Source organism: Salvia hispanica, chromosome 4, assembly GCF_023119035.1.
Source record: "Salvia hispanica cultivar TCC Black 2014 chromosome 4, UniMelb_Shisp_WGS_1.0, whole genome shotgun sequence".
In the NCBI taxonomy this organism is placed as follows: domain Eukaryota; kingdom Viridiplantae; phylum Streptophyta; class Magnoliopsida; order Lamiales; family Lamiaceae; genus Salvia; species Salvia hispanica.
Window position 1 is genome coordinate 12,637,616 of NC_062968.1, and position 17,510 is coordinate 12,655,125.

General features: G+C 36.8%; 2 protein-coding genes across 3 annotated transcripts; one reads left to right on the plus strand and one right to left on the minus strand.

The window, feature by feature from the left end:
* Nucleotides 1-1,400: 1,400 nt before the first annotated feature.
* Nucleotides 1,401-5,008, minus strand: LOC125218780 (histidine kinase 5-like). 2 transcript variants are annotated; one of them, XM_048120539.1, is made up of 12 exons: nt 4,879-5,008; nt 4,624-4,716; nt 3,515-4,139; nt 3,382-3,438; nt 3,065-3,292; nt 2,872-2,965; nt 2,589-2,795; nt 2,407-2,492; nt 2,271-2,320; nt 1,898-2,193; nt 1,751-1,821; nt 1,401-1,675 (listed from the first exon to the last, which is right to left on the minus strand). In XM_048120539.1, the coding sequence occupies exons 3-12, from the start codon at nt 4,112-4,114 to the stop codon at nt 1,556-1,558; spliced, it is 1,809 nt and encodes a 602-aa protein (XP_047976496.1). In that variant the 5' UTR covers nt 4,115-4,139; nt 4,624-4,716; nt 4,879-5,008; the 3' UTR covers nt 1,401-1,555. The 2 variants fall into 2 exon arrangements, with proteins under 2 accessions (XP_047976496.1, XP_047976495.1); XM_048120538.1 differs by lacking the exon at nt 4,879-5,008 and having other exon boundaries at nt 4,624-4,858.
* A 10,951-nt stretch (nt 5,009-15,959) lies between these two features.
* Nucleotides 15,960-16,844, plus strand: LOC125224410. The gene has a single exon (XM_048127806.1). The coding sequence runs from the start codon at nt 16,055-16,057 to the stop codon at nt 16,682-16,684; it is 630 nt and encodes a 209-aa protein (XP_047983763.1). The 5' UTR covers nt 15,960-16,054; the 3' UTR covers nt 16,685-16,844.
* The last annotated feature ends 666 nt before the right edge of the window (nt 16,845-17,510 follow it).

Below are 17,510 nucleotides of genomic sequence, written 5' to 3' on the forward strand. Positions count from 1 at the left end.
CTAAGTCGGTTGTTTTGCCGAGTTAATTTGCTAGATAATTCTAGTTAACTAATGTCTAGAGTCTAGACTATTCTAATAATATTACATATAATATTATCTATTTAATTCTATCCAATTCTACTAATCTTGATTCTAGAAAGCAATAGTGGATTTGGCTAATCAAGAACTTTGCGAGCAGGTGAGTGGTATTCCATTCAACCAGCAAATCAAGAACTTTGCAAGATACTACCTCAACAACTATCTCATGCCCAATACAACACCAAGGATCACTACAAGCCTCAGCAGTTTGCAGATCTCTTGGTGCAACAAGGATAGCTCTCATGAAAATCGCGGTGCCAACAAGTAGACGAAGCTTTTAGATGGTAACACTTGAACTCAGTTGACAAGACGAAGCTTTTAGATGTGTGAGGGCAAAACAATTCCCACATTGGAGAATGAACAAGACTTGCAAGTGTATAAATGGGCTACCCCTACTCCATTAGTATGAGGCCTTTTGGGGAGTACCACAAGAGCAAAACCGTGAGGGCTTTGCCCAAAGCGGACAATATCATACTAATGTGGAGTTCGGGTGTGCGCCACCGAGACCCAACAGTGGTATCAGAGCCCTGGTTCAGGGCTGAGCCTGTGTGGCTTGAGGTTCGGTGGTTGCGCTTGCAAGTTCTCCGATGTGACGGTCTCGACCAAGACCTGTGGTGACCGGTGGACCTGGAACATGACACACACATGTGGTCTTGGTCTGGTGGTCTTGGTTTGAGGGGAGGATTGTGAGGGCAAAACAATTCCCACATCGGAGAATGAACAAGACTTGCAAGTGTATAAATGGGCTACCCCTACTCCATTAGTATGAGGCCTTTTGGGGAGTACCCCAAGAGCAAAACCGTGAGGGCTTTGCCAAAGCGGACAATATCATACTAATGTGGAGTTCGGGTGTGCGCTACCGAGACCCAACAAGATGGTTACACTTGAACTTAGTTAACTATATGAACTGAACTACGATTTTCACATTTCTATCTAGGTAGCTTTCCTATTTTCACATTTCTATCTAGGTAGCTTTCCTCCGTGGACATTGTGAGCAATCTTCATTACATCAAGTCCCGCCATCCAATAAGCAGATATGCATTCGACTCTCGGGATGTTTACTTTTTGAAGATCAAATGGCCCAAACATCGAGTTTGAGTCTTCAAGAATGTCATCATCACCATCACCATCATGATCATCATCAAGATCCCATCTCAAGCTGCAGCTCTTGCATCGTCAAGACTGAGGTCTCTGCTGTCACGAGACGCAAAATCTAGCCCACGACCAACGACCATGCTATGCAAGATCTAGCTCAAAAAGGCTGTTGGTGCATAATTGATAGTATGGTTCTCTACCTTCTTTAGTTGATTTCTATTAGAAAAGGTAGAAAGTATGATAGGAAGTAAATTATGGTGTTTGCCTTTGCTTTTATGAAGAGGCTTTCAATTTTTGAAACAACGAAAATGTATTTTTGAATTTCTTTCCCACTGCAAAGATTTGCTCATTTTGCTTTAATTTACTGCCTGTGCATTTAAAACTACAGCCTCGAACTTGGCTTTAGCAGCAGCTGTGGCGGCGTCACTGGCAGCACGAATGTGAAAGTAGAGCCGTGTTGCTCGACACTTGACACTGTCAGATATCCTCCAATGAGTTCAACCTACATCAGTTTCCAAAGATCAGGAATCCCATGACTTTTTGTAACAAATCCAATCAAGAAAGGAAGCATAATCACCAGTTGTTTACAGATTGCAAGGCCTAATCCTGTCCCACCATATTTCTTGAACAAAGTCGACATAGCATGCTCTGTCACATCAAGAAACGCAACGCGATTGCTACCAACATTTCACACTCATATATAAGAAACAAACAGAAAAAGTACCAGGTATTCCAATGCCAGTGTCGTAGACATCACAACGGACTCGTTCCTCAGCCTTCGTTCGACTCTCCTTGTCTTGATCCATTTGATCACCATTTTGGTCACAGGACATGTTGTTGAGCTCGGGTTCTTCATAAGAAGGGCTGTTATCAGCATGTCCATTGTCATTAGTATTGGCTGAAAGAGTCGATTGATCTCGAGACTTCTTCTCCGAGCCTCTTTCGTTTACATCGCTCGGCTCTGGAACCACATACAGATTTTTTCCAACTTTTCCTTCATGAGTGAATTTTATGGCATTACTGCAAAAAAAGAACAAGGAAATGGTAAACAAACTAACACCATCATAGAAAAAAACTGACTCTATTTTGAAGGTCACCTGATCAAGTTAGTAAGAATCTGTTGAATCCTTAGCACATCTCCTTCAACCTGAAACCGAACAAGAAACGTAAACCCCTCTGTCAACGAGTAAATAAAAGTTTCTTTCTTGGTAAGCAATAGATCCTTTTCATTACCTCTATTGGGACATCTTCTGCTACCTGGAGCACGAGCTTCACTACCTCCCTCGGCCTAAACTTGGTCGCCTCCAGTTTCGTAACTCCTAAAAGAGACGAACGAACCCCACCTCATGTTTAGACTTATCTAACTAGCAGCACCAACAAAATGAAAATTTCGAAAATAAGGCGTCACATCACACCTGACTCCACCTTGGAGAGATCGAGGATGTCGTTGATAAACTGTAGAACCAAATCTCCAGAAGACAACATCACCTTCAACAGCTGCCTTTGTTCTTTCTCAAGGTTAGTGGTTGCAAGAATCTCCATCATGCTCACAACTCCGGAGAGAGGAGACCTAATCTCATGAGACATTGTCGCCAGCATTTGTTTCGCGCGCATTGTCTCCTCTGCAGGAACAACATAGCTACCAAATCAGCCACCAATTTTTTGATATTCAATCTAACTAACTATAAGATGAATAACCTGTGATATGGATCGTCTTGTTAAGCTCCGTCTCCTTGGCCTTCTGCACAGCAATCTCCTCTCTAAGTTTTGCCATCTTCTCCCTTTTCCTGACCTGCATTGGAGTCATTACACAACACAACGTTGTGAGGCTCGAAGCAACAAGCTTTTTGGATAGAGATATGACTCAAAATGTACGTGGATGGAATATAACCTGATCAGTGACTTCCATTCCCATGTAGTTCACACCAATGGTCTCTCCTGCCTTGCTGAAAAGAGGCTCCACGTAGATCAAGAAAGTCTTCGGACCAAACAGGTCCGTTTCAAACGTGATCTCCCTCTTTGCAGGCAATCCGCGTTCCAAAACCTCCCTTTTGAAGTCTTGGGACTCCTTCACGCCAGCGCCAGTGAAAATCTCCACGTCCGTTTTGCCTATGATGTCCTGTAAAATCAGTTAATCCAAGGAATTATAGTGGCACGCTCGCTCCACCATAATGGCTTTAAACAAGACGAGGATCCACATAGCCATACCTGCTCTCCCAAGCTCGGGAAGTGATTGAACATGAACCTATAACGCACATCCTTATCCTGCAAAACGTTGAACACATATCAGCCTAGAACTAAAACCACAATGTGAGTATCCCGAATGAGAAAAAAATTACACCTGGTGGCCTATAACAACAGGGACGTTTTGGAGGACGAAATGCAAGAAGTTATCGTCTCTCTTCAAGACCTGAGACAGCTCCTCCAAAGGAGCCGACTGACTCTCCAAACTATCTATACTCTCTTGCAATTTCTCCACCAACACTTGCTCTCTTTGAAGGCTAGCTTCCAGAAGCTTCTCAAGATGCATTGCTCGCTGCTTCCAGTACACAACGCTGTCATACTGTGCGTCTATAGCCACAATCTCCCCTTGGGAGACGACGTCGTCCTTCCTCCTCTCGGGAGCATCTTGGTCAAGAATGGAGATAGGGCGCTTGTCCGCACCATACCTGTCCTTCTCAAACCGATGCTCCTCCAATATCTCGAGCTTCTTGAGCTCCACTTCCTGCTGCTGCTTGCTGAGCTGGTCGAGCTCCTCTTTCAAGAGGCGCACGACGTTCGCCTGCTTGAACTCCCAATTCTTCACCAACTCGGCCAGCTGCCAGTTACCCTTGTCACTGTAGTTTGTGAGCTCCATCAGCCTCTGGAAATCTACGATGTTGGGCTCTTTGTTGATGGTGACCTCCTCCAACATGTCTTCATCTCCCCCGGGCCTCTCCATGTTGAACTGCCTACCGGCTTCTCTACTGCAAACAAAATAAAATAGTTCATCAAGATTCAATTTTTATTTCATTTTGGTGCAAACCAGTTAACATTTTAGCTGAGAATTAAAGAAGAAATAAGAAATAAGAAAAAAGAATTATAGACTTGCATATGACGATCACATGAATTTAACCTAAAAAATAAGAGTCTCATTGACTAAATTTGAGAACAAATGAGCCCTTCAGGCTTCATACTGCAAAAACATTAAAATAGTTCATCAAGATTCAATTTTTTTTTTCTGGTGCAATCCAGTTAACATTTAGCAGAGATTCAAAGATGAATCAAGTTAAGGAATTCTAGAATTGCATATGATCACATGGAACATTATCAGATATAGAAATTTAACATCAGAAATAAACAAATTTTAATCAAAGCTGCAACACAGCTAAAGTTAAGGCCAACAAATTATCCATCCCATTGCAAGAAACCAATCAAAATCGATAACAAAAAAAAAAAAAAAAAGCTGACCTTTTTGACAAGAAATTAATGGGCCACTCTCTTCTTGAAGAACAACAAAGGGCTATAATCTCATCCACGGCCTAAAAACTTTTCAGTGTAGATCTGGAAGAATCACTTTGGAGTGCTCAGTCAAATAAAAAAATTATCAATAGAAAATGTAGAGAGAGGAGAGCATGTGATTCAACCTCCTGAAAAGTTTAGAAAAACAAAAAAAAAAATGGTTGCTTGAGTTTATTTAATGATGATAAATGGCGGAATTTTCACCTATCTCTTAAGCAACGTATGTAGTGTGTGTTCTTGTTTGGATTCATTTGATGGTATGCATCTGCCAGAAGTTTAACTGGCTAAATCAATCATGTGAAGCCTCGTGTTGTGTTTACTTCAGAGTCTCTGCGACTGTAATATTACTCTACTATATACAACAACTTGGAAAATTCAGTTTGATTCTGAATAAATTATGATTTACAGTTTTTGTTTGCTTTATTTCATCTTTTAACATTCTATAATGTAACATTACATATGTATACTAGAAAACACAATGATAATTCATTATTCATCATAAAAGAAAAAGCTTTATTGGGGTCGATTAAAACATTTAATTAAATAATCATGCATTAATTATTGGATCGATTAAATACTTAATTAATAATGCATTAATTAAAGTCCTCTTTGGATCTGCAAAGGCATGACCATTTAAGGGCAAGTGGACCTTTTTATTCGTGACATACACCTCCACTTTGCAGATTGCAAAGTAATATTAATATTAAGAAGGACTAAGGACATTAACCTTTTGTAAAAAATTACATTAAGACAATATTTGATTGCCAGAATCATTCTGTCTGGAAAAGTAATCTAATTCTTTAAATTTTAAATTTCCGTGTTAGTTTTGGTTTTAATCAAATTGGGAAAGTAATCAGAATCTCAAAACAACGAAAGTTAGTACAACTTTCCAGGATTCTAAATCCTAACTTTTCTTAGTTATTCTTTTTCCAAGTTTTAGGATTCTTACATATTTAATGAAATGTAGTACTCTTATAGTTTTATTATCAATAATAATAATAATATTAAATAATAATAATAACATTAATAATTACAATTCTTTAAAAGTAATTTAAAATTATAAACAATACTTAGTATCCGTATAATAAATAGCTATAATTCAAATTATCATAATTATAAGTTATAACTATATTATTAATATTTATATATTATCATAATAATAGTTAATAATATATTAAATAATTAAAATATCATTATAATTACATAATATAAATTATTTTATAAATTAATAACTAATCAATAAAATCATAGTAAAATTTTAAATTATAAAAATTTATCTAATTATAATATACGTAAATATTATATTATAATAATAATCATCATATTTATTAATAATCATTTATAATATTAATACTCCATGTACTATAATTACAGGTATATTATTATATATTATGATGTATAATCCATATTTAAACTATCCATCGTAATAATAAATATAATAGTATAATTATTATCATTTGTAATTAATAATTTATTAAAAATTTATATTATTATTCTTTTTTATAAATAAAAATACTAAGTTTAATTTTTGTTTGGTGCTTAAATCAAATATAAATTTTAAAATCTTGATATTTTCCAAACACAGGAAAGTAAAGTTATTAGAAATCATATTCCCAGGATTTATTTTCTCAAGAATCATTTTCCTTGTTAACTTTACTTTCCCGACAACCAAACATGGCGTAAGAGATTTTATCCCTAACGTATTTTTCGATTATATTTATACTCCAGAACCTATATGGAGATCCATCAGTATTGCTCCTTACAAGTGAGAGAGTTGACTTAATGGATTATAGCAAGGTGTATAAGATGACCGAATCCTGCTTTGAGTATAAGTGAGAGAGTATATTTGTCAGAGGCAATTGGGTGTACTCGAAAGCGTATTTTGACTATAAGTGGAAGATTGTTGGGGTTTGTATTATAAAAATTGTTTCGAGTGTAGATGTACTTGGGCAGATACTCCAAACATGTGTATACGAAATATTCTAGATCCACTTTGAATCCTAGTGAGATTAAATAACACTAATAAATGATTTATTTTATAGTAAATATATTTATAAACACGTATAAAATAAACAAGTCTAGGGCTTATGCATTGTACACTGAGTAGTTGGGTAGTGGTAATTAATAACTACTAGGTGTCAGTTTTGTTGAATTAGCCAGCATGGTTTACCTATCTTCCCAATAGATGTTCGAGAAAAAGTTTATTCTTTAGAAACTCAGTCGGTTTGGATTTATTTCTTAGAATAATATGGAAATGTATATATATAGTATTTATATACATCTGAAACTAGACCACTCTTGGAGAAATATATTGGAAATAATAATTTAATGCCTATAGTAGACTATAAAATTAAATAATGGATATTATTATTTTAGACGAGGGAAATCATTAAATTGAAGAGGTAACAGGAATTGCTTGTAATTATGGATTGGATGGACGATCAATATTTTTTCTATTGTGGTACAAGAATATATTCCTTTAGACTTGAGTTAAATTACTCTCTCCGTCCCTGGAAATTTATCACTTATTTCTATTTTCGTCCGTCCCTAAAAATTTGTCACCTTTCATTTTTCCATTTTTAATAGTGGATCTCACATTCCACTAACTCGTTCTCACTCATATTTTATTATAAAACTAATATATAAAAGTAGGACTCACATGCCACTAACAACTGGATCCCTAACAACTGGCGGATCCAGTGTAGGACAAGGGGGTACTACTGTACCCCCAAATTTTGCTGTCTTTACTATATATTGCTTAGACATTATCAATTAGCTTAGTCTAGCCCAGTGGTAGGAACGTACGTAGTGTTGTTAAGATCCATGTTCAATTCCCAGCGGAGGCGATTCTACCCTCAAGTTTGCTCTTTTGCTTTTTTTTTTTTATTTATGCTTTGCTATTTGTAAATATTAGGTATTTTGCTCCATTTATTATTATTTTTTTTCTATTTCATTCCATATATTATTATTTTTTCTTTCTATTTCATAGCTATTATGTCTTTCTATTTTGTACTTCCTCTGTCCCATTAAAGATGATTCACTTTCTCCCTCCGTCCCATTAAAGATAACTCACTTTCCTTTTTGGTTTGTCTCAACCAAGATAATCCATTATTACAAATAGAACACTCTTGTCTCTACTTTATTCTCTCTCTCTTATTTTTACTATCTCTACTTCACACAAAAAATAAATTTGCATAAATTCCCGCGTCACTCAAGGAAGGGGTCATCTTCCTTGGAACGGATGGAATAGTTATTATATTTTTCTGTATTTATATATATAATTCATTCACAATTAATAAAAATATTGATATAAGATATTCACAACTAATAAAACGAAAGAAAAATGATTGATCGAATTTTAATGCTCTAAATCAATGTAAAAGTCGTACCCCCGAATTAAAAATCATGAATCCGCCACTGCCACTAACTTTTTCCACCAACTTTCTATTACATTTCTTAAAACTCGTGTTGGGTCAAATGATGAAAAATTACTGGGGAATTAGGGAGTATGAGTTATAATTTCTCTCACTGTCTGCTATTAAGAGTCTCATTTGAGTTCGGTATGAGTTTTAAAAAATGTAAAGGAAAGTAGGTGAGAAAAGATAGTGGAACGTGGGTTCCATTTTTATACTACTCCTTTTTAGTCTACCTCGTTAGAATATGCATTTTCTAATTTTGAAAACTCTATTCTCTATATTGAGGTGGGACCCATTATTAACAATGCTCAAATTACTTTTTCTTTCTACCTCTCTCTCCTACTTTATCAATTGTGCATTAAAACCCATGCCCAACCAATAATGCATATTCTTGTAGGACGGATGAAGTATTAGTTTTGTAATAGAATATGAGTGGAATGAGTTAGTGGAAAGTGGAGTCTACCTATTATTAATAGTAAAAGTGAACTAGACTCCTAATGGCAGACAAACTAAAATGGTAAACCAAGACTTCTAAAGATATATCAATGGAGTAATTAGTAAAAGTCCAATAAGGTGAGATACAACTTTATAAACAATAGATGAAGAAGTGCATAAAATAAACCTAAGTATTTTAACCTAGCCTCCATATCAACGTATTTTGACCTAGCCACCACAAAAGAATTTTTGGCCCTCTTTACATAGGGGTTTCGAAAATTATACATTTTGTGTACTTTGTCTTTGGTCTTCTCCGACAAGATATCTCTTCAATTTCTAACAAGTTTCCTTCACAAGAAAGTCAGATCTAGTATTTGGTATATAGGTTGGACGATCTATGGTTGAGCATTCAGACACGATACGTGGAGAAGTAGCGGCCCACTTCGATTCTTTGGAGAATCATCTACATACGTAAAATTTAATTCCATAATATTAATACATTATGTGAAATAAATGTGCAATCTACATATTCATATATGCTCTAAGTGCAAATTGAATCGATCAACATAATCCCCTATAGATTCTTTTGTAAATTTATTTAATTTGCAATTTTTGTTGTGCAAACGATAACCCTTAATAAACCTCGAGTGAGCCAATTTTCAGTCACTAAATGAGCTATTATATGTCATTTGTTAGCCCTTTATTCTCGGTCTCAATCACCGAGGTTAAGGAGCTCACAATCTTGGGAGGATTCATTGTGTGACAAGAGAAGGTTTGATTTTGAAGTCATGAGGTAGTAAATGATGATCTTGAGATGAAAAAAAAGAGAGTGAAAAGTTGTTCCTTGTTGTGAATAGAGTAAAAGATGGGCTTTCATGATAGAAAAAGGTTAGGCCAAAAGAAAGTTGACTAAAAAGAATGAAAATAGAATAATGTGTTGTCATGTTAGTTCTGGAACAATGAAAAATATTGTGTTTAGAGGTGTGTTTGTTGAGTTGTGAGTGAGATCTGAGAGTTTTCGTGGATGCGTTAGTGCTATGAAAATTGACGGTAAGTCACTTAACCAAATACAATACCACCTTGACCAAAATCCCCATTACATCGAAATGATGAAGTGTTTTTGATTTGTGCATCGCATTAACTTGTAAGTGATAAGTTTTGCCTAAGTAAGGGGGAGAAACCTTAGGTGCTTAAAAAGATAGAATGATCGGAAGAACTATTTTTTATGATCTAATTATGATAGTTTGAGACTCCCTAGGTATTACTCGAACTTTGATCGGTGTAGCGGAATGACTAGCTCTTAGGTAGTTAGTTTTTGCACAATACGTGTTCCAATATCTTACTTGCGAGTGAATGCAAGATCAACTCGACTTTCCAAAGATTCGTGTGGGTTGACGAAATGCGAGAGGAAAAATCATCTAGGCCTAATGGGTGCAAAATTGTATAACTTGCTCGGGGCAAGCAAGACTTAAGTTTGAGGTGTTAGAGTTTGTATACTAGAAATCACCTTTCGAGTGATTGAATACTGTTAAAACTCTTATTTTATTTTCCAAATGAATAAACAGATTATTTTTGTATTATGTTTTACATTTAATGGATGTTTATTACATGTTTAAATGTATAAGTAACTTAACAAAGTCTAAGTCTTTGTTTTAGTAGACCGGTTGTGGGCGTCGTTCACTTTAAGATAACACGGTCAGTTCTGAACAAAGAAAAAGAAGAATTTCACAACCTAGATAGGCTTAGACTACCTATCGTGAAAGATTGCAATGTCAGTCCAATTATTTCTAAGCCTTACTGAAATAAGATGACGTTGGTGTGGTATAACACTAAATTGGATCTAACAGCGAGACATGTCTTTATGCTATCTACTGAAAGACGAGGTCTCGTAAATTATTGTTTCTTAATCAATGTACGTTAGCATTGAGCATACGGTATTGATTATGTACTACTTTGACTTACCAAATGGTGCGGGTTTTTCGCAACCCAATAAGCCTGGTATATTGGGTAGTAGTGATTAATATCTAGCGGTGCTAGGATTTCTATTATGTTGAATCGTGCGCGAGGTGAGTCTCGTTTGATAACATCCTCAAGAGGAGCTTGAAATAAGGTTTTATTATTCGGAACCTAGCTAGTTGGAGTTTGATTACTCTATGAATAATAAATAAGTTTTTCTTGCTGAGTCCACTCTTGGAATAAATAAGATATTAATTAATTAAGTTCATAACATACAATAATTAATTAATGGATGTTTCTATCTTAAGTGCGGAAAATAAATATCAAGTAATGGAAACTCGGAGTACTTATAATTTCGGATTTGGATGGGGAGTGCAATATTACTTCTGTAGTGGTTGCTCGTAATATTCCAATTATAAGCTTATATTAAATTGGGTTTAATTTAATTAGTAAAAAGCTAATTGGAGGAGCTCATATCCAAAATCTTCCATAGATCCCTGTCTGGGCCCAATATGTGACTTAATATAAATAGGTGAATAATGGAGACAGAAAACACACTTTTTTTTAGCAAAAATTTTCGTCATTCTCTCTCTCTAGTAGATGACTATTTTTCCTCTTCTTCGAGGGATAGGTTTTCCGTCTTCTTTATTTAAGTCCTAGTATACTGGTGAGATCAGACCACCCTGATATCAGTTTACAGTCCGGGAACCAGACAGAAGATCCGTGGTTTAGTACTGAAGATCTTCACGTGGAGAAGGCGCTAGCTATCTTCGATTCTTTGTAGAATCATCAAGGTAAAATAGCTAAATCGTAGAAAAATATGTTTTAGGTATTAATTAATTTAAAGCATGATTTATTTGAGTTATGAGCATGATACATGTGATAATTGCGCGAATAGAATTTGTCTAAATAATCTGCTAAATAGATCAGGATTATTATGTAATCGATTTATGTGAGCGCTTCCGCTGCCAACCCCTTCATAAGGTACCTGACTGGCTATATGCACTTGCTTTTCCAGGAATTTGACTTAAGATCTGAGATGCTCATTTTATGGAATCAGCGCTACAAAAAAAATCATGATGACAATGCAGACAGGAGCATCTGATTAGTACTTTTCAGTAGCCATGAAGAAAGAAAAACAATATAGTAATGTTGACATCACATATATCACCAAACATTACATGGAGCACCATTTGGTAATACTACCCTTTTCTTGCCAATGACTATGTATCTCGCTGTCATTCGGAAAAAATAACTATGCTTTTTGACATTTATGGAAGTCATTAGACTTGTGCTTATATATATGAAGTGGGAAAATCAGTACAATACATAAGTCTAAAATATTTCCAGAATACCAGTGAATAATTTGAAAGAAACTTGCCTCTTTAGATGATATAGTCCAGGATCAATTATTATAGGCCTAGCTCTTTTTTGTCTGCAAATAAGACATAAAACTGAAATATAGAAGGAGAAATGAACAAACAAGGGAAATGATATCAGAAAATGAAACTTAGTAGTATTGCTATTTCAACCAAATAAACACGAGCTAAAGATCTGGACGCGATGAGTGTGAAAGATCTACAGAACATAGAGCAACAACTTGACAGTGCCCTTAAGAACATCCGATCACGAAAAGAAGGTGAATAATTTCACTTCATCATTTCACATAATATCAACTTCTCCTGCTGTTTCTTTTCATTGAATAATTTCAGGAGCAGGCCATCTAAGAGCAAAACAACATGCTTTCAAAGAAGGTGACCTATTTCTCTTTGATCTCTCTATCTAGTTTTGTGGAATCCCTATAAAGTATAGGTGTTACATGACATAGATCAAACACAAGGAAAAAGAATTGGTACATCAGACACAGTGGGAGCAGCAAAATCCCACCACAAACACACAACCTCAATACCTCATGACATAGATCAAATATATATACTTTTCGTGATCAGATGTTCTTAAGAGCATTGTCAAGTTGCTGCTCCATGTTCTGCAGATCTTTCACGCTCATCGCATTGCACTTTCTATAATAAGAAACACGAGCTAAAAAATGTAACAGAGAAAAAATTCACAAAGACAGTAGCATTCGTATTAAGGTCAAAAGTTACAAAGAGTGATGAGTCAAGTGAAGCAACATTACATCAAGCTCGGTTATGTTCTTTCTAAAGTTCTTTTTGTCTCTGCGGAATCGATGATTTCCGTTGAGTAACCTCCTGTGGCAACCAAACCAAGTGGTTTTCCATCCATGCTTCAAGGAGAAAGCTTGTGAGTCCTCCATACAATATGGACACACACCGTGTCCAGATATGCTCCACCCTGACAACATTGAACACGCAGGGACGGCACTAATAGTTCACATCAACGATGTGCATAGCTGGAAGTTCTATTTTCTTGATATATCATATGCAGGGATTCCTTCGGTCCATAAATCGGTGAGCTCTGCGATAAGGGGTTGTAGAAACACAACAATATTCTGTTTGGGATTCTTCGGACCGGGCACAATCACTGTGAGACACATGTATGGATCTTTCATGCACATCAATGGTGGAAAATTGTATGGAGTTAAAATCACTGGCCATAAAGAGTACTGCAAACCGGTTTGACCAAATGGCTGAAGTCCATCAGTGCTAAGTGCTAACATGACATTTCTTGATTCAGAAGCAAAGAAAAGATGTATCTTGTCAAAGGTTTTTCACGCTACAGAATATGTCAGATGAGACATCTCTCCTAGAGTCTGGGTGTGTGCTATGCATGCCATCACATGGATTGAGCGGTATTTTCAGATGCATACAAATGCCTCAATCTTGGGCCTAGAGGGAAATAGTGCATCAGTTTCAGTGGACTTATGCCATTACCCTTAAATCTGGTCTGACCACAAACTTTGCATTCAGTTCGGTTCTCATCTTCCCTCCAGTAGATCATGCATCTCTCTTGCAACAATCTATCTTGAGAACTGACACATCTAAGGTCTACATTTGTTTCTTGCACTTATAGAAGCTACTAAGCATACGGTTTGGTTTCGGCAAGCGCTCCTCCATAAACTGGCACAACTCGTCAATAGATCGTTGAGATATTCGATGTTCAGACTTCATAGTCATCAGTCGAGCATTTGTTGACAACTCGGAATAATCACAACCCGCCCACAAATCGGCCTGAATGCTTCTAACAAATTATAGAACTGTTGTGACTCGTTAGTCGGGGATTCTGGAATGTAAGTAGGCGGGACATATTGTTCGGAATGTTGCGCCTGGAAATGATAAGGCTCGTGACTGGCGCATTGTATACCATATGTTGGTATGGATTCGATGATGGATCAAAATGCATAGGTTCAGTCGGTGCTGAACTGGACGATGCTTCTACATCGCAATGAAATATCCAATCATAGTAATTTGGAGTAAATCCCGTTCTCACAAGGGGCTCTTTCATCGTATCATTAGAAAAAAATTTTGTTATTATCACAACATGCACATGGACATCTAATTTTCGAACCATCCATATTAAAGGGATATACACAGCACAATTTATAAACATATCCAAGCCATCGATAAAATCACGATTAAATGCTCTGATGGGATACTTTCTCTCATACATCCACTCTCATCCCAGAATTTTATCCATTTCACTATCCTGCAGTATGAAATTGATATAAATCAAAACAAATATAATAATATTTTCAATAAATTAACAAATAAAAATTACACTATTGATCATCAAAATTATAATCAAGCGCACATGATGTGTGTGTTAGCACTTAAGTAAAACAATTTAAATTGTGTTGCACTTTTAAGTTAAGGCCATTACTTGAACAAAAACATTATTTTAAGTTATTAAAATTGTCAAGTTTCTTATTGATACGCTCGGATTTCGCACTGTTTTAAGGCCATTATTTAGTCCGTTTTTAATGTCAAAATCGCATTACATGTCCATTATTTGCATATTTTATACATTTTAGTATTTTGACGTGTTCTGTGAGAAATGTGCATATTTGAGCCGAAAAAGGGAGTCAAAACGCGAAGTCTGTAAATCTGGAGTTCCAGGCGGCGCCCGACGACCATCACTCTGCAGCGGTCCGCCTCAGAAATTCTGTGCATGAAACGAAGCCATGCCCGACGACCGCCGGAGGAAGTGTGGCGATCGACACAAACGATTCAGAGAGTCTGGATCGAAGTCTGGCGACCGCCGGCCGAAGTGCGGCGGCCCGCCACGAAAAGCGGCGAAGCAGATTTAACCTAGATTTCTCTCCAAGATTTATCATATTGTGCAGATCTTTTCCTTCTAGGTGAGAGGTGATTTTCCCCCTATAAATACACCCTCAAGCTTCATCAAAGTAGATCCTCTTTTTGCGACATATTCTCCAGATAGTAATTGAGTTAGTAGAGGATAGCCAGTCTATGTTTGTTTTCCCCGTGATCGATATCCGGTACTGACCTTTAGCTATACTATTCCTACTCTGTATACTTACAGGTATTTATAGTGCTAATAAAAAGTGCATCACTTATCTTGAGAAGTTTGGCATAGAATAAAAAAACAGCTGCCCTTTGAAAAAATAAGATTAGATTGTCAATTACAAGAGTAAGTATATAATCACCTCATTATCGCACATGCTTGTTCAATATGGTAGAGGTACATGCTTGTCTATTATCTATGTAAACATGGATTAATTTAAATATTGATAGTTTACTTGATTTTTTATAGATTTATTAAGCAGAAAATCCTTTTGATAAATACTGAATGAACTCTCTATATATAGTTCACCTTATACTTTATGTTGGCAATATATATCGGAAATGCATCTATAATTTGCTGAGCTTCATGGGCAATTTATGATAATTAGCTAATGTAACATTTTCATGGATAGATCCACAGTATATTCGTCATTGGATCCAAAAATAAATCAAAGTAACTTATCCATTTTACTATCCTACTGCATAAAATTAATATAAATTGAAACAAATATAATAATATTTTCAATTAATTAACATAGAAGTTAGAGAGAATAACTAATAAATAAAAATTATACTTTTAGATAACAGAAAGATAACGAGGCGAGGTGGCTACAAGCAAAGAGACTACTTTGATTCGAAGAAATAACAGGCTAAGATTGAAAAAATTTAGGAAAAGATTGAAGATATGAAAATGAAAGAAGTAAAATGAGAGAAGTGGGATGCAGATCTGATCTGAAATTTGCAATAGGTATTCCTAGTACGCTGATCATGCTCGGAATGTACACATTTTCTTTAACATTCCGACAACCAGGCTCGTGTGCTCGGAAAATTCCTAGCATATATTGGTGCTCGGAATTTTGTGCTAGGTGAACACCACTTTTTTTTTTTTTTTTTATGTTATTGATGAAAATTTTGATATCGACCACTCCTATTCAAAACTGTCAAAGTAACAAATTATTGGGTTGAAATTGAGTAATAAAACCAGTATCCAATGTGAATACAGCCAATGACAAAACCTAAGGTCATCAGTGACAAAAAAACACTCAAAAAGCAACCCAACAAAAAACACACACACCCACATTTGGCATTTCACACTCCCAAACCCTCCCTTTCTCTAAATCTGCATCTCCAATGGCCAAACCGCCCCCTCCACTCCACAAGCGGCCCAGCGGCCGCACCAACCTGGCTTCGTGCATCGTAGCCACCATCTTCCTCATCTTCCTCATCATCATCGCCTGCATCGTCTACCTCACAATATTCAAGCCCAAGGACCCCTCCCTGACTGTCAACGCCGTGACTCTCCCCGCATTCTCCCTCTCCAACTCCAACTCCACCGTCTCCTTCACCTTCTCCCAATACGCCACTGTCACCAATCCCAACCGCGCCGCCTTCGCCCACTACGACAGCTCCATCCAGCTCCTCCACGCTGGCCGCCAGGTGGGCTTCATGTTCATCCCCGCCGGCAAGATCGCCGCCGCCCAGACGCAGTACATGGCTGCCACATTCTCCGTCCAGTCGTTTCCGGTCGAGCAGCAGCAGCAGCCAGAGATCGGGGCCGGGCCAGGGTTCGGGTCGTTTCCGCCTTCGCCCACTACGTCCAGTCGTTTGCGGGTCGGGCCGAGTATGGAGGTGGAGTCGAGGATGGAGCTGACGGGCCGGGTTCGGGTTTTGCATTTGTTTAATCATCACGTGGGGGCCCGCGCGGACTGCAGGGTTTCGGTTTCTGTCAGTGATGGATCTGTCTTGGGTTTCCACTGTTAGTTTCTTTTTTTTTTTTTGCTAATTAATTAATTATAGTAGATCACTTGTTTTGGATTTCATATGGAAATTATTAGTTTAGGAAACGGAGAAGCGAGAAATCTGGGTTTTGTTCCTCTTCGGGATTAGCATTTGAAAATATAAACAGAAAAGGTTTCCCGCATTAAGCCATTAACTAATTCATGTTTTGAGGTGGAAAAAGCGGGAATATACGCACATTTCTATTGCCCCACATTGATAAAATGCCAATGGTGGTTATTATAAGCTCCATTTTCATCTGATAAAGAGGAAAAAGGTCCTATCAATATAATTTATGCCAACGTATTTGAGCTATAAGAAGGAGAATGGTCAAAAGATGTGGACCCAATTTAGGTGGTGGTGGTGGTGGGGTTGACAATCACTACCTATATGGAGTACTCATTTGTCTCCACTCCCTCGAATTACGAGATCCTCTCCGTCCCAAGATAAGTGAGCACAAATTTTTTGGCACGAAATTTAAGAAAATGAGGTTTTATTACTAAAGTGGAAGTGAATAAAGTAAGAGAGTTAATAAAGTAGAGAGAAAAAGTAAGAGAGTTAATAAAGTAGAGAAAAAAAGTAAGAGAGAAGATACCAAAAAAGAAAATGACTTATTATCTTGGAAGTCCCAAAAAGAAATGTGAGTCGCTTATCTTGGGACGGAAGGAGTATAAATAAATTATTCATAGATAATACTCCTACTTCTCTTGTCCATCAATGCAAGGGCACATTTGCTGGCATGAATTTTAAAAAGTGTATTAGGAGAAAGTGATTTGAAAAGATTAATAGATGTCATATTTTTATATATTAG

Coding starts and splice junctions, on each gene's coding strand:
- LOC125218780 (XM_048120539.1), bottom strand. CDS start 4,114: ATGGAGAGGCCCGGGGGAGATGAAGACATGTTGGAGGAGGTCACCATC. Junction 2,796..2,871: donor CAAGACGATCCATATCACAG/GTTATTCATCTT, acceptor TTGTTCCTGCAG/AGGAGACAATGCGCGCGAAA. Junction 2,321..2,406: donor CAGAAGATGTCCCAATAGAG/GTAATGAAAAGG, acceptor GTTCGGTTTCAG/GTTGAAGGAGATGTGCTAAG.
- LOC125224410 (XM_048127806.1), top strand. CDS start 16,055: ATGGCCAAACCGCCCCCTCCACTCCACAAGCGGCCCAGCGGCCGCACC.